General features: G+C 37.2%; 1 protein-coding gene across 2 annotated transcripts in view; it reads right to left on the reverse strand.

The window, feature by feature from the left end:
• SIPA1L1 (signal induced proliferation associated 1 like 1) overlaps nt 1-24,784 on the reverse strand; it is a 70,455-nt gene that overhangs the window by 24,804 nt on the left and 20,867 nt on the right. For both annotated transcript variants that reach the window (XM_066552948.1, XM_066552949.1), the window contains exons 5-10: nt 21,921-22,024; nt 20,868-21,025; nt 16,757-17,333; nt 15,385-15,659; nt 11,617-11,892; nt 3,479-3,628 (exon numbers count right to left, since the gene is read on the reverse strand). In XM_066552948.1, the coding sequence (XP_066409045.1) occupies nt 3,479-3,628; nt 11,617-11,892; nt 15,385-15,659; nt 16,757-17,333; nt 20,868-21,025; nt 21,921-22,024 (1,540 nt within the window). The remainder of the gene's footprint in view (nt 1-3,478; nt 3,629-11,616; nt 11,893-15,384; nt 15,660-16,756; nt 17,334-20,867; nt 21,026-21,920; nt 22,025-24,784) is intronic.

Raw genomic sequence — 24,784 nt, forward strand, 5'->3', positions numbered from 1 at the left:
TTTTATTTTAATAAGATATACCCTGAAAGAAAAAGAAAATCCTTCTACTTTATGTGCACAGAATAACACACAAAATAATGATAAGCTGATATATCATCCTTATATCAATGAGTTTCTCTATCTGTAATGTCTAATAAAATGAGAGAAAATGAAATAGCCCACCTGTGATGTCTACTCTATGAGCTACAGACTGCCCTACACAACCTCCAATGTAAGACACCTTCCCAGCTGTCAGAGCAAGCTCAGTGTGGTTATCCCACTTGAAGTTCACAGACTTGGTAACTCAAATGAACCCACCACAGCAACATTAATTATATGGCTCAGAACAACAAAATCCCACTCCCATCCTCAAGAACAAGCAGCTGGAACACATTTGTAATGTGCAGCAAACATTGAAATTTCAGCCTTCTAAAAATTCACCCGAATGTGATCATACTCCCCTTTTGTTCACGGCTCCCACTGCTCCCTGATGCAGCCAGCATACACTTTGATGAATTAGGAAAAGTAAGGAAAACCTGTATATATCTGCCTTCTGAATATAAACAATTTACATTGAAATTATGCAAAAAGTAACATTTTTCCTTTTCTATTCACACAGACTAAGTAGGATTTTACTGATCGAATACCTAAATTAAACATGATGATTTCAATACCAATTCAAGATATGTAAAAAAAGTCTAAACACAGCATTTCAAAGGTGACTGATTTCTTAAACACTGATCTTTGGTATAACTTTTAAGATTTGTAAACAAACTCTGATGAGAAGAATGTATTTTCATGATAAAATAACTAGAAGCTGGTATCTAAAAGAAAAGGCCAAAAGCCCAAACAAATCTTGGTGCGATGAAGTTGCACTGCATCAATATTTTGTTTTCTCTTGTGATGTCCTCTTACCTAACCTCCATTATGTTCATATGTATATAAGCTGTCAATCTATATATGATTAAATTTTACTTTCTACAATAATTTATTGTCAGTGCAATAGCGAACGCACAAACACAGCAGAAGTGTACAGAACACACATAAACACATCAAGATCAATGTGGATATTCTTGAAGGCAGGGAAGTTTTTGTCTAAACCCAGCTTAGTATATGGATCAATAATCTAGAGGCAGCAATTACTGCTTGTACCAATGTCTGACAGAGGCTGGACTCACCGTTCTTCTGGTCAGTTAAATTTCACAAACCTTCCAATTGTCACACTGTGTAACAACAAATAAATGTATGCACAAATGGTGAGGTTGAGATTTCCTGCACTGGGAAATCTCAGAGAGTAGTGTACCTAGAGCAAACTGGAACTTCACCTTTGGAAGATTACCATCAGGACATGGCTCCCCCTTGGCCCTTATTTCAGCCCATCATTCTCTCTAACATCTTAGCAGCTCAATGTTACAATTTCTCTCCCCTACTTTAACAACCTATCCAGGGTAATGGATACCAGCCCTACCTGGGATACCAAACACAGCTGCAGAGCTGCTCTGAACCTGCTCTTTCAGACCAATCTCAACAGAAGATGAACATAGAACTGCATCGGCTTTTAGTAAAGGGACAGACATTTAATTCCTTCTTGAGGCAAGGAAAACATTCCTTCACAATCGTATTTTTCATGCTTTCCATTTAGTCTTTACATGCTTACCATTGAGGTACATGTTTGGGAAATCCTGAGTAAGTATGATTGATGTGTACAAGGACAGTATGAGAGGCAAACTGCTTTCTTATGGGAATAGAACAAAACAGTAAAATAACCGGAGTCAAGAAATTGGGGTTTTTCTAAAGAGCATCCAATAAAGAACATGCAAAGTTCACCTGTTAATTGCTTCTTTCATTATTCCGTTTAAACTGTGTTTCCTTGCACAGAATTAAAACTTCAACTCCAAAATGACAGTACAGCCAATATTTCTAGGACACATCTCCTTGCTGAAATTTCAAAATGCTTGAAGAATGGCGTAGAGAACATATGTTTATGACTAACTTAAAAGATGGAAAAGGGTTGGGATGGGTGCTGGTCTGCTCTGAGGACAACTCAAAACAAACCTTCAAGTGTGTCTGAAAATCCCTTCTTACGCAAGCAGTTTTGCTTGTGGTGGTCAAAGGACATATGGCAGCAATACCTCTTTTGTAGTGCAAATGATGTAGTTGGAAAAGAGCAAACAATAATGGGAGCACAAGCTACTCATCAGAATTCAAGGTAACACAGAAATGCTGCTGGTGTGATGTGAATGAGCCAGAAAGTCTACAGAGGATAAAGAGGTTAAGTGCCTTTTTCCAGCTGCAGAGCCCTGGATAACCTATATCTAGTGTTTCCTCACAGCAAAGTTTAATAGGCTTAAGGGCAAATCTCCTAAAATCAGTAGGACTTAAGCACAAACTTAAACAATAACCAGAAGAGGCCTGATAGTGTCACGAATCAAAGCCTTCATGAAGGTGGGCAGCAGAGAAGAGACTGACTCTTCATAAAACCTCAAACTGAGCTGCAGGAAGGACAGGAGAGGACAAATCTTCAGTGCTGTGGAGCAAGAAGCAGTACTTTTTCAAACACGTGCTCAGAACAGTGTTCTCTGGGCTGACACAGAGCACCTAGAGGCAAAAGACAGTGCCCTTGTACTAAGCAGTTCTGGACAATGGCATTTAATCCCACTAATAATGTATCGTTTAAAACAAAGATATTTCTACTTTATAGAAGACCCAAACCAAAATGAATTACACACAATGACCTGGCAAAGTACTCAAGAATACTCCAGAGGGAAGACTTGCAGTGTGAACTATCAGCAGTTTTGTCCTTTTATCTTCTCTATAGGAAGTAATTTGGAATGTAGTTAACAGCTCTTCTGCTGCCAATTATTTTTTTTCTCTACGTGGTGATCTTTGATTTATTGGTCCTTTTGGTGCTCTCCGAATATGATACAGATTTAATTTCTTCCTCTGCAAGTTGCCCCTTACATTGACACTTCAGAGAGTTTGAAGACTTCTGGAAAGTTGGAAGCTTTAAGACAGAATGACTGTGAATATGTGAAAAAGAAGCTAGCTGTGGATTAATTAGCACTTTTGTGCCTACACATCTTAGCTGCACTCAGTACTACTTTGCTTCAACTATTAACCAACTGCAAAGCCCCAAACCTATTACTTCTTTTCTTTTAGAATCTAAACCTGTGAAAGGAAGCAATTTGCCACGTGAAACCAGCACCTTTAATGAAGGTTTTTAAATATATAAAAGTCCTTCTGTGTAGTGACCTGAGCAGCTGTAGACTAGGAACAGAGAGAGCAGTTAGGCTGCAAGGTAAGAGTGGAAGCAAAGGATTTTTAAAACTGGCTTTTTCAAGAAGCATGACAGTGTTATTTGAAAACAGCCATGGTTTCATGCATGTAAACAACAGCTGACAGGAGCCTGTGTAAGCACTCCTTGAGCACACACTACAACGAATGGAACAGAGAAGAAAACATCTGCCGAAACAGAATATGTAAAAAGTCTAGTGCCTACCCTTCTGGCATAGATTTTTGTCTGTACGTGCCCCCAGTAGAGCCGGTGTCACTGGAGGAGGATAAGTTGCTTGGAGAGTTGCGGCACTGCTGCGACCTTGCTAAGGCAATGGAGGAGACGGTGACGTAGACATCGGAGCCAGGGGACAGCCTGCGAGGGACCAAGGGAAGCCTCAAATCAGCAGGGTAACACTGCAAGGCACGCTCAAAAACACCCTGCAAACTGCCACAGCTGCAAGCAATGGTGTCATGGAGACAGCAGAAATCCCATCAGCTGAAGGATCAGACATTTCCCCCTTATTATCTACTGGAAACCATGAAAATCAACTGTAAAACCCTGGATGCATGGGAAGAAATAAAGGCAATGTGGGAAGAAAATTCTGGCATACATTAGGAAAAGCTTCTGGTTTCTAAAGTCTGTTGTTACAGATTGATTGTAAAGCCTAATGAAACATTACATTCCTCATCAAAATAGCAAATAGAAGAAAATATTCCTAATTCTCATAGCAAACTCTTGCCTTGAACTTAAACTAAATGTAGTGAACTGCCCATGCAAACTCTTCCAAGAGTATCAAGTTTACCTCTACGCCACCAAACTTGTCCACATTAAAATACAAGGACTAAAAAAATGCAATGAAATCTATACATACCACCTTAAAGCTTAACATTCTAATACAAAACTATCTCAACAGATCAAGAACTCTGTTTGAAAACGCAGACCTGAGTCACATAAAGCCTTCACCTGTCAGAATAACCCTACAGCAAATAAACAGTCTAGAACTGCAACACATGCAGCTGGGCAGAATGGCTGGAAGCAGCGAGCTTATACTGCCCAACTCATATCCTGTTCTGTAGTCAAAGGCTTTTGTAGATAACTGCTAGCTTTGTGTATTTTGTTTCCCAAACCCCAGCAGAACTCACTGCTGTTAGCTAGTTCTTTGTTCTACTCAGTTGTGACTGAAGCTATTCAAAAGTTTTACAGTGATTTAAGCAAAGTTTGAATTATGCCATTCACAAACATCCAACTCCTACTGTGAACAAAAGCCTTTATTCATTTTATCTAGGAAAACAATAATTTGCACAAGCTAAATAATTTAATATTTGAAAAACAGATAATGACTTCAGTGAAACATATAGATAAATTGCCAGCACCCAGCTCGGGTCTTGGGCTTTAGAAGATCTTAGCCTGGCCATTTAATCTGGATGTCTAAAGGAGTGGCAGATTTTAAATTAGCTCTCACCACAATAATGTAGAAACTTGAAAAGTTTAAAAATCTTTTGGAAATTAAAAACAATTACTGAAAAACAATTATTGATTAATTGTACTTATGTATGCACTTATATCAAAACAGTGTGTGTATATATATTTATATTTACATTTATATCAAATGTGCATTGTCCTCCTAAGTACTTTGCAAGAAAGCAGTAAACAAAATCTTAAAATGGAAAGAGCAGTACGACTGGATCAAAAATTTTTGCCATCTGGAATTTCATGAAGTGCATATAACTAATAGTTACTCTTTTTCTGAGACAAGAAAGGAATTATCTAAGGCCTGACCATGGTAAGTGCTACACCAATTCCACTAATGCCTTCCTAGTCTACCAAACATATTTTAACTTATCCCACATTTATCAAGCAACTATTGTGAAATATTTGCTTGCAAAGAACATGGCTGAAGACTTGAAAACTTGGGGACCCATAAGCCAAGCAGTTTATTTTCCCAGAAGCTCTCCTCTAAAAAGAAGAAAAAATCATTTCGCCACACAAAAATGCACTTTCATTAGCATTCACTCACATATAAAGGTACACACATTTAAACTCAGTTACACTCGTAGAGCAATACACAGTTTAAAATTATGACCTTTTTTCCCAATGCCAAATTGGAATTGATGGTAAGGAAACCAATTACTTCTCAAATAATTTCTTTGAATTTTTTTCTGTTGAAAAATGCTTACATTTTCATTTCAGATTCAGCTATGCCTTTTTGTTTTCTTCCTATGCCTTACCAAAAAGTGACAGCACTGTTCAGAAGGAACATCAAGATTTCAGAACTCTATGTCATAGAGTTCTAACTCATTTACAAAGAGGAAAGACCTTGAGGGCAAACAAAATTGTATTAGAAATGTGGTCTGAACAATAAAGATGAACAACCAGTGAGGTAGGACATTCTTTTAATTAAAGCAGAAGTATATTTTTGTTCGTACAGTTCACAGTTGCACTAAAACACACTAATGCTATAAGACATTTCATTTTGTGAAACATATAAAAGAATTTAAGAGCAAATTAGTTCAAATTGACTTTTTGAACTGCTTTGAAATCTTTTGATGAAAGGCACTTCCCAACACAAGAGGTGCATTGTGTTGTGTTAGCAGTATGCCCCTATAGCTAAAATAATCTGAGCCTGTCTTTTGTTTCTAATTAAAAACCATACTAAAGCAAGCTCTTATCTATTTCAAAAGAGAGTTTTAAAAAGAAATGCCAAAATTGTTAAGTGCATGAGTCCCACAATTGAATTTAAAAATAGGCCAAGCGTCCATTACATTAAACAGATACAATTACATTGAAGTCAATTGAACTGGGATTATCCCATGCATGATTTAGTTCTAACAGATCTAGTTCATCCTGAAAGAACTGGTTGAGTCTTGCCAAATATGGGAAGAACATCATCTTTTGTTAAAGCAGTGAGTGGAATGGGCATACATTTATTTTGTTTAATATGACAACGCTGACATTGAAAGCATCTTATAATAAATTAATTTCTATGTCATTAGCTGTCATTTTCCCCACGTATTCAGGGCACATAGGTATGTAGTACACACATCAGAAGAAAAATGTCAGTCTAGGTCACTTTGTGCCTATGGCCTAAGGCAGTCTAATTAAAAGATCATACACAGGTGCCTTTTCCTGTAAAACTGGCACAGGGCCTATACTGTGCTACAATTTCTCCTGCAAGAGCTGCAGAGCCCAGAAGCAAAGGACGGTCAGGCTGGCAGAAGAGGGAAAATGGCCTTACAGCCAGTGCTGACTTGGCAAACTGAATTCTTACTTTGCACTTGCTGGAGCACTTGATGTGACCACTACTGTATTTGTTAATGACAATTTTTCATTTGTTGTTGCTAATTTTAGTTTTTCAAAAGGCCTTATTTGATTTTAAGGCCCACTATATCTCTGAGCTGAAATCTTCCTAAAGCAGCTGAAGTCAACTGAGGCTATAATTTGAATATACAAAGTATTAACAATGCTGGGTACACTTCCAAATATGAGATGGCCAAAATAAGCAGAACAAATAATTAGAACATAATTTATCTCTTTACCTTTGTTCTAATCTGAAGATGGCGGAAGACATCTCTTCTCACACAGGAATTTTGAAAAGTAAGTTTAATTAATACCCATGAAGCATTCAGAAACTATAGTAATGGGCACCACTGTAAAGCTTAGAGGGGAATTAGTAATGGCATCTTTACAACAGGATTTGAATGTCATCCAGTAAATAAGGGACAGAGTAATGAAGAGGAAAAGAAAAACTAAATAGCTCTTCTTTAATGAGCTGCATCCACTGTGTGAATTGAATGAGGCAGATGTCCTCTGTTACAAGAAATTCTTGTAATTTAATCAAAAGAAGCATCTGATATACAGTTACACAAGAGTTCTGAAAAAACAGCAGAGCAAATCTTAATTCTGGCATGCTTACCTTCCATGTGTTTGAGTTTTACCATCCTAGTAATACTGCAAGCCACAACAATTTGCTGCAAACACCGTCTCAAATGCTCTCATGTTTAAAGGAAAACAATCCATTCCATTCAAAAAGAAAAAAAACCCACCAATTTTGAAGAAGGGGATAGTGAATGAAACAAAAAAGGCAATTATGCTGTCATGTTGTACCATCTCAAGTTTTTGGGTTTTTTTCAAGTTGATCATCACCTTTCAGAAAACACATATTGTAACAAGAAAAGACACAGAAGCAGGCAGTGGGACACCAGATGTACCGAAGAGTTTGTGTATGAAGACACACTGAATAAGCCCTGTGTCTCCAGGGATTATAGAGAAACTTATCCTCTCTGCTTCACTTCATCCAAACATAAATTACACTGGACCAAGAAAGCAGTGATTACTCACTATCCCTCATGACAAAAGAACAAGTAGGAGGTCTAGAACTACCAAGAGACCAATTAGCAGGAACCTGGATGAAGAGATAGCAGCCACAGCAGTACAGGTGCACCCAGCTCCAGGCAATCTTGCACAGCAGACAGCCAGGGGACTGTCAGACCTGGTAAAGAGTTCCTTTACACTTGTAAGCATTTCTTATGCTTGTCCCTGGTCCCCACTGATGGCCCTTGTCAAACAAGAATGACCAAATCTTGACATGACACAGCATGGCTCTTCTCAGATGCTTTTACACTGCAAGAGTTTGGCTGCACAGGCATGCATACCAACAAACCTCTGGTTTTTCCACTGCTACATCCAGCTCTAGGTCTCGGAGCTGGTACGAAGTGTGTGGTATATAATCTCATGTTGGTACATGTTTTAATTTGAAGAATGTTATGAGAACATTTAAATAACAAATCTGCAAACCCTGTGAGGTAGGCAGTGCGTGTACTACAATGCTGACTTGACAGGTAGCAAATGAGCACAGACACCTGTTTGTTTATACTAGGAAAAATGTCACTGATGCAAGATACACCGCAGCAGATGAGGATTTTTAGGTAATACAGGAACAGTTTAAAATAGAATCTGCCTGCAGGAGTTAACCTATAAACTACAACTGGCATAATTACTATCACTGACTACATGGGCATCATTCCAATAAGTATGGAGTCTTAGGGCAAGACTGTGCTTCAAAGTCCTCAATGTGACACAAAACCAATCAATGATATTGTTCTGGTACTTCCATACTGCAGAATTTTACTGCCAGTGTGTGTGACTGCAGTCATGCTGTAATTCAGTTTTCCACTTGGTTTAAAATATTGAATATGCTCAGAAATTTTCTAGTTAAGAGCCTTGAGTTTTCATCCAACAGTACTCAACTACAGACTGAAGTGCTCAAGTTCCAGACCCGAGTCTTCAACATGCTTTCATCACTGATTTCCACACTTTTTCAAATGTCTGTCAATCAAGTTTTAGTGAAAACTGGTTCCAGATTAATTGACAAATCAACTAAGAACAGATAATTATCTGCCATTATCTCCTCTCCTTTCCTTGCACATTGTTTCTTAATAGAGTGTGGAAACCAAGTGTACAAAAACCCTGAAAATTGTGAGGAGGGGGAAAATAAATTAAAAAATCAAGTGCTATAATTACATGTTCTCCAAAAACATTAGCTCTGGTTTACTTCACACATATGTGGTTTATTCTTTTTTCCTTAACCTATCCTGATATTCATTCTGGGTAATAGGCTATATAGTATCCCACATGGTAATGAATATTGTGAAATAAGCCATAACTTGGGATTTATTGAATTTATATTATTAGATTTTGTAGCCTTAATGTTGGAGTAATATTAGAGATTTATTTGAAGATTGACAAAGTTCTGGCTTATTTTTCTTGTCTACGAATACCCACATACCCACTCACATCAATAATGACTGCATTCAAGGATCCTAGTACTGTGAAGATCAGGGAAAATAAGGCAGTCAATTGGATACATGAAGATAATCCAAAGAACGCAAATTCAAGTACTCTGCTGGACTGGGCATCTGCCTGCCTTCCCAGAATGAGGAATTGTCAAGCAACATACTCTCCCATCTGCAATAGCAGTCTCTATGGGGAGACAATGTTTGGATGAATATGAAGTGAAATTCCCCTGTTCTCAAGACTGCTAATGCAGATTTTATTTATTTCCAACATACTTAAATGGACTAAAGGGAGCAAAGCACAGCAGAGCACCATCACTGCTGCCTGCACCAGAAACACACACAGATTTCAGCACCTCCTCCTCAGTGTTCTTTAGGGCAAATATGAAAACTAGTGGTGAAAAACTAAATGAGACAGCAGTTAAGAGGTCTATGAAAAACCCACCTTTGTTGATTTTAAGACTTTACACAATAAGTATCTGAGCTTTCTGAAATGAAAAGCTTTCTTTTATCATGCAGAGAAAAGACAAATGAGTCTTGCTTATTGTTGAGGTTTTCCTCCTCCTGTATTTCTTTATAATGAAAAAAAAATTATTACCTCCCTTTAACTGGAAAGACATTAACCTCATGCAAGTGATGATATATTTAAACTTGATTTACCCAAGACTAACATGTTTAGCAGACCAGAAAGATGACAGAAGACATTCCTCAAGCATCCAGAAAAATTCCCAGTGAAATTTAGAAGCTACTTTGATAATATACTTTCAAGGATGAAAAATCCAATAGAACCCTTTTCGAATAATAATAAAAAGAATACTTAAAAGAATGCCTAGAGGAGAAAAAAAAAAACACAATCAAAACCAGCTACATGCCCTGAAAATGAAGGAAATGAAAAGTCAAAGTTTCACTTTTTGAAAACAAATACTGACTAAGAAAATGTAATTTTCACTTTGCAAACATTTAGCAGGCCATAACCCCCCTTCTAGAAGCCTCCAGAGACTGGATAAATCTTGAATGCCTGTGTACAATTTTATGCACAAGGAACATACAGTTTTTAATAGCCCTCCTCCCAGGGCAGCCAAAGGCTCTTTTTGACATGAGCCAACTCCAGACTGCAGCCAAGTTCTCTGGTTAATGCCAGGATGAGATGGAAGCATCTGGAAAAACCGGCAACTCAACAGAATCCAATAGTCTGTCACTGCCTTAAGCTTTTCCCAGGTATTACTGTGCCTTCTGGAACTACATAAGGAGATTGTTCAGCACTGGAGACAGCAAAAAACACCACCAGCTCAGCTGCTCTTCCTTCCAGTTCAGCATCTGCCTGTCTTTAGCTCTAAGAGGCAGATATAGCCTGTAGCCATGAAATTTTTATGTTGGTCCAAATACATAATTCGAGAATCAAGTCCAGCATTTCAGTGGCCTCTGCAACCTTTTTTAACCGACAGACAATCTAGTCAGGTCATCTATGAAATTATTAGTGCTTTCAGTGTTGCACCTTTTTTCCAGTTTCCACAGATAGGAGCTTTTTAAGTATATATTTAAGAAAAAGAAAGTAAGACTATTTAGTCCTTAGCAATCACTGTAATTTCCTAAAAAGGTATCCAACACAGAAATTCCAATGTTGGTAGGTCCTTGGTCTTGGCTGTACCATCTTTGAACATGTTTTTCCATCCCCAGTGTTCTTTAAGACGTGAAAAAGATTTTAAGTTGTTTCATTAGAACTCCTACATTTTCCACAATATGCATCTTATGACTACTGCTTTATATTTTTCACCCATAAAGATGATCAGAACCTATCTAAAGCTTTTTTCCCTAGGAATTGTCCAAAATAAGAAATACAAGCTATTAACTTGCTTTCCTCCACAGATGTCATTGCAAATGCAGAGACAGATTTGCATAGATAATCAAACCAATGACAGTTCATTTGAATGCTATCAAATACATATTTTTCTACAAAAGAACAAAAACATTGTTACATGATGGACCTGATACCTTTATGCTAACAATCACTTTCTTGTTTAAAGAACTTGAAACAACAAAAAACCCCAAACTACCCTGGTGAAATCCAAAATTAGAAGAATTTCTCCTCTAGCCTAAAATGTCTGAACACTGAACACTCCCCAGTCAGATAAATTTCCTTTCTATACTAGTCAGAATTCTCTTGCTAAAAAAACCCTGTCAGATACTATTTTTGCTTTAGGAGCTTTAGGCAATTCCACCAAGCCTACGAACAAGATAAATTTTTGATTTACTTTTTCAAAATGCTGACGTTCATGAACACTTATTCTAAAACTCTGACTGTAACTCTTTTAAAACTTAAATAACATCACAGCAGTTTCAGAGTACCATCCAACACAGAGAAACATTCCAGCATACTTAATTTTGCGGTTAATTATGCCAGGAAATGTATTTCCTTTTGATTATTGTTTCACTCATAGTCATGCTGTCTTTTGACTAATTAAAACCAAGATTAAAAGCAGTTTTCAGATACTTAGATAAACTCCTGTGAATTTTCCCAGGCAAGACTCAGAGCAGCAACGAAAAACCATTTGTGAAGAAGACACGTACCTCCGGCTCTCCAATGGGCGCCCATCACTTGAGATGCTTCGGGGAATGTTGGCTCGTTCTGGGGGTGGCATTTTCCCTTCTCCTTTTCCAGAGCTAATCCTAGATGGTACTGGGCTTTGGATTTGAGATGGCACCTGAGCCACATGAGGTCCCTGTCCTTTGCTCGCATTTCGCTGCCATTTGTTATTATTTCTGAAGGGAAACTTGAATTCATACGACATTCCTTCATTCACTTTGTACTCCATCACTGGCATACGGTAGTTTTCTGAAGAACTCCTGGAAATTAAGAAATTAATATGCAGCTGTAAAAAATAAAAACGTGATATGTTCACAAGAAGAGAAATGTGAAGACAGAAGCTGAACCAATTCTATGGAAGTATGAGATTCTCTTTTTAAGAAACGTTTATTTAACAAATTTTAGAAGGCTCAAGAAAAAGGACTAGTGATGTTGAGAGTCTGTCTCTTCATCCTGGTGAGTGATGCACAACAGACTACCATGGACTCTGCCTTGTTGGCCTTCCCCCTGATTCTCACACATTAACAACCCTGTTGTCACCATCACTAAGCCCTAACCCAATGCCTGTCCTAGTCAATCCCTCCAGAAGAGTTTATAGCCATCCATTCCAACATTCCAGTTGGTCAAGTTGATACTCTCCATCTGATACTGGGCTAGAAAAACTAAAGATTTGTGAGAAGGGTATCTCCCCTTCTTAAAGCCATGTGTTTTAGAACTTACCTGCAGCCAGACAAATAAGACCTGAAATGTTTGCTCTCTTTGAGACACACCTTTCTGATGTACAGACATTAAAAGTCAAGAGTCACGTGAAATAAGGCACTAGACATAACTTTCAAATACCTTTGGCTTTGGAGTACCTCAGATGATAAATCTGAACATTATGAAAAGACTTGCTAGAAACTGTGTATGCCAAACCCCAAAGATGCCCGTTGCTTCCTGGGAAACAGCACAGCATAAAAATCTGACTAGAACAGGATGTAAGCTAATGCAGCCCACATAAGAAGCAGAGCAAACTTCTGCATATATTTCAAATGAGGCACTTGGAAAAAAATGTGATCTTCTGCTTTAGTAAGGATAATTTTGGCATTTCTCTTGACAAATGTATATATACATCTGAATGAACACTAGGTATGTTTTATCATAATTACTTTATCTACATACATCACTCTCTAATGGAAAGAAAAATAAAAAATCAGTGCAAAATTTTGAACCCATAGCTCCTCCTCTAAGCAATTAAACCATTAGGGGTGAAAAATATTAGTATATCTTCCCTGCAAAAAACAAAAAAGAGAACTTGTTATCTGGCCATGCTGACATAAGGAAGTTGTATGGTCTAATAAGAACAGACAAAGTGAAACAGTCTTGCTGCCCATAGTATACATATTCTGTAGTTTTATGCTGGTCTACCCTCTAGTCTTAATGTCCAAATTAAATTATCTGTTGGAAGGCATGAGATGTGCTTCTGAAGCACAAGTAGGTCAGCTTCACCTGAAAGTCTCCCAGGCCCCTCTGATATGATCCACTGCATGCTAGACAGAGATGAGCAGGAGATAAGGCCACTCACAACTGAACTACAATATTGATAATTGATATCCTTCGTTTTTTCTTTTCTCTTCATATTTTATGTCCCTGCTATTCTTTCCCCAGTGCTTAAGTACTTAGTTTGGGTTTCTCTTTTTCCCCCTGCAACGTACCTACAATTTAACAAGCAGGAATTCACAATTTCCTCTTAAGGCTGTGTCCTTAGTTTCAAAGTCAGCAATCAGCCCACTAAATTAGTTCAGTGGCAATGTTTTCATAACCATGGTTTAGTAGAGACTTAACCATAACAAGGCCTGCCTCTGTATAGGGCATGAGAATGTGAATCGGGATGTTTGGATCTATTTATGAATCTCCTATTGACCTTGTACATGTGCCTGTCGCCAAGTCAGCTTATCTAACTGCACCCCAACTTCCTGCCAACCAATTTATTAGGATAGGGACTGCTTCTCATATCAATGTAGTATTTCATGCAGAATGCATCTTCATTTTAGTTACGGTCTGCAGAATTTACTATAGTAGAAATACTCAGTCACCTCCACAGGACATAACAAAAGGACTCCAGCTGCAGAAAATTGATTGCCAAAAGAGAAACTCCTTTGCACAAATACTTAACTGAAGTGTCTAGTAATACATGTAGGATAGCCACAAATTCAAGACACAGTTCTTGAACTTTTATGATTTTGGATAGAGTAAATGGGGGCATCAAGAGTTGCTTTATGGAATTTTATAGCTAGTAATAATCTACCATGAAGATTTGCTTACTAGACAGCAACAACAAAACTCTGAGTATTTCAAAAAGTGCAGTCGTTTCTCTTACTGCTATGGGTTTGGATGCAGTAAAAGTAAGCCTGGTTTTGGCTGTACTTAATTTAGTTCAGAAATAATAGGATCTGTGCTTTTACTGATTTTTCTGCTCTAATCCTTTCATGATGATTGCAGCTGAACTTTGCATTTACTCAGGCTGCTAAATACTGCTCAAAAGCTTTCAAAATATCTCATGAGTGACCTTATGCCACTCATCATTTTAATCCCTAACATGTATTCAATTTTCCACTGACAGCTGAAGGACAAAAAACTTCTTTTCTCTCTGCTCCTCTTTTGCTAGCATTTACGAAAGGAGTTCATGTTGCTTACAGTAAAAACAAACAGATTTTTCTTTTACACAAGTACTAGGTCTTTTCTCAGACACACAATTTCATATATATATATAATAAATATGTGTTAATGTTTAGCTCCAATCTTAAATATACAAAGATTTAGCTATTACATCTACAAAGTTATAGACTGATTAAAAAAGAGCAGTGCAAAAATGCTCACTTCGTCTCTCACTCCAAGGAATCCTCTGAACTTTGGTAACTGTACTTGCTTCTTGGAAAACCTATCCTAAGCCTTCAGCTAGCCTGGGGGCAAATTTATTCTATTATACCTCATTCCATTTTAATCATACAGCAGCATTTCCAGGATACAAATACAGGATGTCAGGAATATGCGATTAAGACTTAGCGATGTGGCTGAAGGCTACAGACAATGCTGAGAATTCATAAAAATTATAAAAGCTTTAGTGTGAATTCAGGAAAAATGGAGGGACTTAATGTCCAGTTTAAGAAAAATGCACATATTACTGCTTATTTCTGATGAAGCACCAGTTTTAAACTATAAAATCAGCAATATAATTGACATGAGCTTCAGGCTTAATATAGATGGCAAGTGAGAGAGATGCAACAAGATCTATGGAGTAAAGAAAAATTTGCAGCAATTTCTCTGGCCAGATCCATACCTTTGAAAAACCCCCATCATTTACAGCCTTACTTATTGTGAAAACAGAAGCATCTAAGTCTATATTCCTAGCTTTCAAGAATTATATCCACAGGCATTACAAATTACCAGCAAATGGGAAAGCTGGCATGTGTACAATCAATTTTTATGCATGCTAAACACACAATTATGACTAAGAAGTTGTTTGATTTCTGTGTTCAATTCCGTGGTTCCATGAACTTCTTCACACATGTTATTATATTTTAGTATTCAACGAATATTTGGGGGGCATGGAGACTGAATGTGGGCAGTTTTTCCTGCTCTCATTTTCCAACCTTAAATATTGGATTCTGTATTATAATTATACCACTTTTTTTTCGAGGCAAACACTCTATAGTGGTTCTCCCCATAAAACAAGATACTATTTCAGAGCAAACACAGCAACTGCAAAATACCTGCGTGGTGTGCAGTCCTCATAGGGAGGGACAATGACGACCTTCACTGTGACTGATGTCCTGAGCAGATCAATCATTTGCTCGTGGCTCAGGGTGGCCACAGCCACCTTGCAGATCTCCACCAGGCGGCTGCCCTGGCGCAGCCCTGCCTGCCAGGCGTACCCGTAGGGCTCCACGTCAGCCACGATGCCCTCGTAGTTCACGTGGAAACCCAGCTGGCCCAGGCCATTCCTGCGCAGGGTCATCTCCACGGTTTCACAGCCCTTGGTCACCAGCTGGGAATTGAAATGCAGATAGAATTTAATGCATTCAAACACCTCTGAGGCTAACAGAGGTTTAGGGGCTCAAGTTTTGCACAACCGACTCCCAAGGATCATGGTAGGACACAATAAAGGGATATATACTGCAGTCCTAGGTACATAATCAGCTGAAATGAGTCCTGTTGCTCAAACTAAGATTTTCAGTAGAATCTGGTTACTCAAGTTCTGCCTTGGAATTTTTATTGCAACCACAGGAATTTTAGAAGATACATGGCAGCACACAACAGAAAAACACATGGAGTTACACAAGCATGTCTGTCTTTTACACTTTAGTAACCAACAAAACATTCTCCATTTCTGGCTGTTTCAGGAAATGGCAAAACTACTTTTGTCAGAATGTGGTAACATGCAGCTACTAAGCACAGTAAACTGGGAACTATGCCAACTCTTCCATGTACCATGAGCATCAATGTCATCAAGAGCAATTTAATAGGACCTAGATTTCCTTCTTTTCTGGTAGTTATACAACCACAGTTGTGAAATTACAGGAAAGAGAGCATGTAGCACATTCTTTCATAACTTAATTGGATATAAAATTAGCATGGACAGATATTTTAAAGGGAGATACCATGATTCACTGCATTTTTACTTTATCACATGCAGAGTATATCTGAAGGTTGCAGTGGGGATTGGCACTGCACTCTGCTGGCAACATAATAAGTTAGTCCCAAAGACATTGCAGATTCATTTGAAACAAGATATTCCAAGTCTATAAAATAGAGAAAGGGAAGAAAAACAAGGAAAAGAAGTAATGTGACACTTCTGTACTTGTTGTGTGGGAGTAACTTATGCATCTGAAGGACCCGGTCTTTTTAATATATTAATACATTTTTCACACACACACAGCCAGCTGAGACTAGTTGATATGTGATAAAAGTGAAAGCAATATTCAGTTTTGAGAAAGAGAAGCAGGGAAGTCTTCATAAATTTCACAATAAAAAATTTAAACAATTTTAGGAATCCCAGGCATTATTTAAATTGAAGCTTTACCTGGCCAACGGGTGAGAGGAGAAAGCAAAGAAGGGGAACCAAACAAGAGAACACATTCTAACCTCCAGCCTTTTGACGATCTCTTTGATGTCATCAATGTTGCTGATGAAGCTCTCCAAAGAAACACATTCACCTCTCTCATAGAATATTTTGATATTTGTGTCTGTTGAAGTCCACCCTATCACATCTCGACAGGAGCAATTGAACACCACGCTTTTTGTGTCCTGTTCAATGAGGACCACAAACTCATTAGAGATGCCTAGGAGACAGTCTATTTCCATACCCTTGCTGTAGTCTTTTGCATGGACACTCCAGACAATAGCACCAGAACTGTAGATCTCTGCTCCTGGATATGGTTTGGACTTTTCCTTCTTTTTTGAAGCAAGTGAGATGAAGGGGAACTTGCCAGAAGGGTCAATGGGTGTGTTGGTGACATTCTTCTCTGCCAAGTCTTTCAAGTACTCTTGCCGGGTCCTGGTGGCCATCGCACGGAACTTCTCTGATTTATGAGCAGCATTCTCTGCATTAATGACTTTGGCCAGTAAGAAGTCCCTGAACACATTTGATTTAGGAAATGTCACACCTTTTGGAATAGGTGGGCCAAAGGATGGTACATCTCTGGATCTTGTCACAGCAACACTAAATGAAATAAAAGAATTCAGAAACACAGTGTTTCACTCTAGGCGAATTCAGCAGTTTTTGCTTACAGACAATACATTCCCTCAATTTTTCTTTTCTCAGCAATATGCCTAAATTTACATATTAACGTTGCCAGTGTGGAGGTCATGCCCCCTTTACTGTATAAACAGAAAGCCACTTTTGTGCATATAGGCATTTTTGACACGTTCTCAGTCCACAGCTTATAAAGAGCTTCAAGTACAAACTGTAGGGCTGGGGTTTTTTTTATAAGTAATCATTCATGTATGGTAGTTCTGAATTCTGTTTGGTTTTGGTATAAAAAGAAAATTTCTACTTACACTATGAGAAAGGCTAGCTTAGAATGTAGCTACTTAATGCTGAAAGGCTCATCTGAAAGCAGTGCCAAGTGTGTGATCAACACTAGAAATATAGATTAAATGAACACATGGAAAAGATAAAGGCAATGAAGTCATCTCACTAGGCCAGTTCCATTAAGAAAATGATTTGGTGACTGGAATGCATATATACATCACATTACTGTTTTACATTTCTGGACAGAAAACCTCACTAGCTAATATTGCTTGACTCCAAAAATAAAAAACTTCTGAGAAGCCCAGAGATATATAGTAGAAACAAATATGTTCTTTTTCAACTCTTCCTTTTAGTTCCTGCACCAAGTGATGGACTGACAATAAGATTGCCTTAGGCAACAGGGACCAGCTTAGCTATTCTCAATTGTCAATTCTCTTTTGCTATAAATCAGATGCAAGTTGTTTAGAACCTCTGAAGATCTGACATTCCAATCCAGTATCATTCACTTGACGAACTATCCTAAGAGACTGAAACTCTACTTCGATAGTTTTGTGACAAGAAATGTCCCCACAGTCCAAACAGGACTTAGCACATATCTGTAACTAGATCTGAAAAAGCATTAACTAACTTTGGCAAAGATACCATGGCAATGGAAATAAAGAAGAATAGGATAAAACTTGATCACATTAGGAAAGCATGTGGTGTTTCACTTAGAATGCTGACTGGTATTATTTTCACATTTTCATTTTACCTGAATTCTTAAACATAATCAGAGAACTTCAGAAAAAAAATCAGTAACTAAGATTTCAGAGTAAATCTTTTGAAGAAGCATATAGGAACACCAAAAATAAAAATTAAGTCACCCAATCTACAGCCGTATCTTCTGGTTTTAAGTGGTAGGGTGTTTTGTTTGTTTGTTTTGCTTTTGCTATTCTGAATTGCTTGGGGTGTTTTTTTCCTTTGGTTTTTTGTTTGTTTTTTAATTACTGTATTTTCTAGCAACTGATACTGAAAGAGGTCATTACTGTCATATTTCCTCCAGAAGTATACCAGTATATCTTAAAGTATGCAACAGGGGGTGCTCATGAAGCAAGTGACTCATCTCCAGTGGTCCTGAAAGGTCTGTTATTAAGAAATGGAAGCCTAAGCATTAAACGCAATTACTGGATGCAATGAAAAACTACCAGAAACTACCAGTAAGATTTTGTTTGGTTCAGTTTTCAGTGCCATGAATCACAGGGATAAGAATTTAATCTTTAATACATGCTAGAGAAGTTTTAAAAAGTGAGCAATGCTCAGAGATGCCAGACTTTTGAAATATTGTTTATCTTAGTTGGGAGAGAGAATCACTGGCCAAGACAGTGCTCGACTTTATTCCTTTTATGTAGTTTTTAAATATAAATTCCAGTACATTTTTATATTATATGGTTTCCTGTTTTGTCTAGAATTATGAATCCATGAAACTGTTCCAAATAATTCAGTGAAAAAGAGGTCCAACTTACTTTGAAAAGTCTCCTAGAGAAATTTTTCATAATAGAATTCTACAAATCTAAATCAAGTGTTTGCACTGAGAGGACAGGAAAAAATAGTACCTCAATTTTAAAGACAGTACAGAAAACATAGAATGTTCTGGTGGTCTTGGGTATCAAAATGAACACTGACATTCTCCCAACCATTTATCACACTGTTTCCCCTCCCCTTAAAATTTAAGCCTGTACCATCACTAAAGCCAAAATTACCATTAAGCAACCAATGAGGTTCCAGCCCTTATAGTTATAAACACTTGAAAAATGAGATGATTCACGAGTCTGAAGGTCAAAAATAGAACCCTCAGATACTTGAACTTATTACAGTTTAGCAAGTATCAATCTTTCCCATGCCTTTTTAAAAGGAAGAAAATATATACAGTCATATTACTTAAAGTAACAGACAAAAGCAGATCTATGCTGTAATATGCAATTCAAGTGAAAGACGCATCTGCAGCCCTTGTGGATGCATTTTGTACACTCCCTTCAAAATCACTTTCTGTACAGGGTAAGAGCTGAAACATATGTCTAAGAGTTTAAGAACAAGCTGTGCTCACATAAATTATGCAACAGTTGAATTTTTCAATAAGCATCCTGAAAAAGAGTATCCACATGAACATTCTTAGTCCAGGAGAGTTAATACATATACAAAGTTCAGCATCAATTTTAGAAATGCTCTGTGAACTTTACCAGAAACTTCTTAGGAGAGGAAAGCCTTTAACCCATCTATATGTACTCAAAAAATAAAGAATACACCAACTCATACACAGCAGTCTTAGATTTTCCTCTAAATAAGCACTCACCTTAATAAAATACTTAAATGAATATTTGTATTTCAGCAAAAACAAGTCAATTCAAAGGCTACCTCATTTCAAGATACATGCTCTAAATCCACTGGTCTGACATTTCATATTTTAAATGAAACTGCTTTAGAGAAGTTTTCTCAAATGAATCAACATTTAAAAATGAAAATAGTAGAAGAGTTCAGTATATAACAAAGGTAAGAACTTTCACTGATAGTAAAAAAGCATAACTCAGAAATATTTCTATAAGCTTGCAATTTAGTTTTAAAAATTATACTAGTAGGAATATGATCTTGCAAGTCCTTATTACATGTTACTATCAATTACCATTTTCTAATTTTAATCATATTGACTTTAAGGTCACATTACAACTTTATTTTTTGCTGCATAATTCTGTCATTTCTTTGTTGGACTGAAATGAGATAAGAAATTAAGATATTTCCAAGAGCTTAGCTTCTTCCTGAAAGGCTAAGTCATACTTTTTCACTGTCTTAATTTCAAAAATGGAGCATAAACTCAGATGACCAAATTATCTAAGCAAAAAGTGGAAGTGGTTTTTTTTTTTCTTTGTTCTATTTCTATCAATGCCAAAATGGTCTTCTAGCATTCTCTTAAAAAAGAGAATAAAAAGGAAGTGAGAAGGCAATTCTAAAATAATTTCCAAGTGCTTGATATGCACGTGTGTGTGCGTCTGTGACCGCAGCAGCTTCCTCACTGGGCATGTTTCATCTACATATCCGTGTGTCTATTTACTCTTTTAAAGAGTTCTAAATTCACATGACTCAAAACCTCCTTGACCCGCATCTTTCACTACATTTCCATACTGAGAATTTAGGAGGAGAATGGCAGCTGCACTCCAGTTGCCTGTGTCCAGTGGGTGCAGCAGCAGGTACCTGTAACAAACGCTGTCCGTGCAGGGACCGTGCACCCTCACAATGACAAAGACGTGCTGGAAGTGGGAGCGGATGTTTTTTGGGCTGAATGGTTGTGCTCCAGGCTCCTGGAAAACTATTGTCACAATATCATTTCCAATATGCCGTTTTCTCAGGAGCTTTAATGAGGGAAAAAGAAAAAAAATGTTAAAACAGACTTTTCACAAATTTCCAATCATTTATTTCTCATTATTATAAATTACTATGGCTCATTTTCCTTCCCCAAGTGATACTTCAAACTGAAAACTGAAACAATTGGGTGTTCTATAACAAGTACCAGAATTAGTTGTTCACCTAATAAATTTCAGGCATGGTTGTTTTCATAATAATTTCATTTCTATATGTAGCATAGAGGGTCAACTTACAAGGGAAAACTTAGCTAATCAAAGGGGAAAAACAAATCCTGTGAGTATCAAGAGAAATCAGTAATACATGGAAGCAGGAAAACATCCCCCATTTCAAACATTTTTACAAGCCAGTGGTAGGTCCTATTTAAAGTTGAAAACAAGTTGTTATTGTCCTTAAGACACACTATAAATAATTTCCTGGTAGGCTTCTTTTAGTAAATAAAGCAGTTCTGCCCAAACAGAACTGTTTAAAACAGTTTAAAAAAAAAAATCTTGACTAAGGATTTTGGCTCATGTACTCTTGTGTAGTGTGCTGGACTACCATTCATTATCTCTCTCCATATTACAATGTGCTGAATGCAAACCTTAAAGGGCAATTGACTTAGCTGTAGAAGGTTTAAAATTATTTAAAATCATCAGATACACTAAGGTCCTTCTGACAAGTACTAATGACATTACTGCATACTATTCACATCAAAGTAATGCACAATTAAATAGAAAACAACGGAGCAAAATCTATGATGTACGTACAATCATCTACTTTGTTCATCTCCCTGACACAGAGATTGCCACCTTTACTTTTGATTCTTTAAATGGTTTTTTGCTAGTAATGAATAAAAGTTGCCATAAATACTCAATAGTTCATCTTATTCTGAGCCCATCTTACCTGCTGCTTGTTGTTTGGAGTATATGGCAACATAGTAGAAACATGGAACATGATTTCATAGTCCTTGTATGTTGTGTACAGAGAATGAGTACCTGTTGAATCAGCTGGAGTTAAAGAAGACAAAATAAAAGTATTATTAAAAAAATCAAAGCCAAAGTTTCATTATTATTAAGAAAAACATCAGCCAAGACAAGAATTTTTATCATCCTCAATCCTAGGATTTGCATATAGGCATTTTTGAGTTGTTGAAGTTCTTATACTTGCTGAAATATCAGCAAGTAAGAACTTACTCACAGTTTATTCACCTGCCAAACCAAGTGTCACATAAATACAGCCTGTGTACTTTTGCATACTTTTCCCAGACAAAAACTTGTTAGGAAGAGGGAGGTGATACCAGAAGACCCTGAAGAAAGCCCACCTAACATGAAAAGTGAGAACAAAGTCCAAGATAACTTTCAGTTATCAAATATCCACCCAATACCTCAGAACTGTAAAGAATGTGAAAAAGACTTCAGCAAGGCAGGCAGACAGATACTGAAAATGAATACTGTGACCAAACACATCATAAACAGCAAAGGACCTATAACCCACAATAACAACAGGATGAGTTCTCCTAAACGTAAACATCAGGACTTCAAATTAACTGTAATGAAATCAGGTAACACCTTCATTAGAAAAACTGCTTTATGGACAGGAACAGTCAAAACCCCAAGTAGGATGCCAGCATGCTTATAACTGATGATGAAAAAAGCCCACAAAAATGACATTATGATGCTGGTCTATTAATCTAAGGTAATCTCACCTGTTTTGATTTCTGGCCACCCTATTTCAAAAGTTATAGAAGAAAGAGAAGGGATCCAGAAACAGGCCACAGAAATAATTAAATGTGGATGGAGAGACTTCCATGTGGAGAGAAAACAATAAAAACTAGGACTATGAAGTTTAGAAAGAAAAAAGAAGAGGGGGACATTACTCAGTTTAAAAAGTGATGGTTGAAAACAACACTTGATTACAGACAAATTGTGAACTTGTTTTCACTTTCTTTCACTCTAAAAAGTGACCTTGAAAAATATGCCATTCATTTAAGCAGTAACACGTTTAAAGATAAAATAGTGAGTATATGCTATTAAATACAACTTATATCCACAGTGCAAAAAGCCTGCTTTCAAACATCACTTGAAAAATAGCCAGTTTTATAAACGGAACAAAGCATTCTGGCTATTTGAAGTTATATAAACATGCAACAAAATTATATAATCCCAGTTATTTATAACAATGTATTTTAAAAAGCTGATAAAAACTGTATCTTGGCATTTTCATTAGCAGCGAGATCATGTTACTAAGAAGAGAACAGATTTGAGAGTTGTGATGCATTTACAGTAAAAAATATACAGTTTATTTATCCAGATTTTGAGTATAAACTTTGAGAAGTTTGCTCCCTGTCAGATTCAGAGTATTAAAATAGAGGTAGCTTTAATGTAAATGAAGCACAAAATGATCTATAAAATGAAACTGAAAGTTTTCTACATTATAGCCACATAGAGATTTTGTGCTTCCAAATGACCTATCTATAATAAAATGAGAATCAGAAATAAAAGATTCCTACAATCTAAATATTATTTTAATAATTTAATATTAATATTAAATATGCTAATCACTTTCTTTTAAATGCTAATTAGAACAGCAGATAGCTGAAAGGGGATCATTTCAGCTTGCATTGTTTTCACAGCAGCCTCTGTCCTCTGCCTGATCACTGCAGTGCACACCCAAGGAGGCAGATAGACCCAAAAGTCACCTAAACATCAATGCAACTTCCTAACAGCTTTATCTGCTGAAGAGTAAATACTGATTTGTACCTCATCTTTTAGAAACAGAGCATAAAAAAATATGACAAATAACTGGAAAAGAGGAGGAGTAGGTGCAAAAAGATTGGGATGTGAGACAGGGAAAGGCAGGCCCCAAAAGAGGGGAAGGGGCTCAAAAGGTATTGGAATAGAATAAAGCAATTCTGACCAAAAATATTCTAGAACACCTACATATTTAAGCCAAACTTTCAACTTTCCTGGCAGGATTTAATTTTAGGCAGAAAAATGTTTTCTGAGAACAGCACTGATTCTGCAAACAAAATAATCAGGCTACAATCCAAATGACACATTTAATAATTCCAATTATTTCCAAGCACTTTACAGTTAAATATCTCTTATTCAAATCCAACTTCCAACAGAAGTCCATATGCACTATGACTGTGCATCTCTCTCACCATTCAGCTTTTCTGAAGTCCAGAATACTCTTCCTGAAGTACACCACCATAACTGCAGGTGTTTGTTTTAAAGGAAATCACAGCTATTGCAATAAAATCCAAGACTGTGTGCTGGAACAACATCCATCATTTCAAGGTCAGAACTGCAAGCCAGCACTGCAATCTACTTCTGTTTAACAGAGGCCTGAGGGATCTTTAAATTCATTAGCGTCTTTTTACACTGAAGACATCTCCTCTGGCCACCAGTTTATGGCACAGCTACTCATGATGCTTTCCCAGCCTTGCCCCATTACTGGATCTGGGCACTTAGCTGGGTAGCTGATCCTTTTTCCCTTCCACCATTAATAATCTCTACAAACCCTCCTTTGTCTTCTGTCCTTCCAATGATTCTCAGCTATATTCACAAGGATTAACAGACTCACATTTGAAGTGGTTTTTTTCTAACACACTACTGATAGTACTCAAAACTGTGGCAGACAACCACCAACATGCTACTGACTGAATCTACAGGACTTTGTCAGCCTGCCTCTATAGCACTTTAACCTCTGTGCTAGAAAACTCTATAAAAACCATTATGAGTAGAGAATCTGACCCCCTGTTTCAA

This window comes from Molothrus aeneus, chromosome 6 (genome assembly GCF_037042795.1).
Source record: "Molothrus aeneus isolate 106 chromosome 6, BPBGC_Maene_1.0, whole genome shotgun sequence".
Lineage (NCBI taxonomy): Eukaryota > Metazoa > Chordata > Aves > Passeriformes > Icteridae > Molothrus > Molothrus aeneus.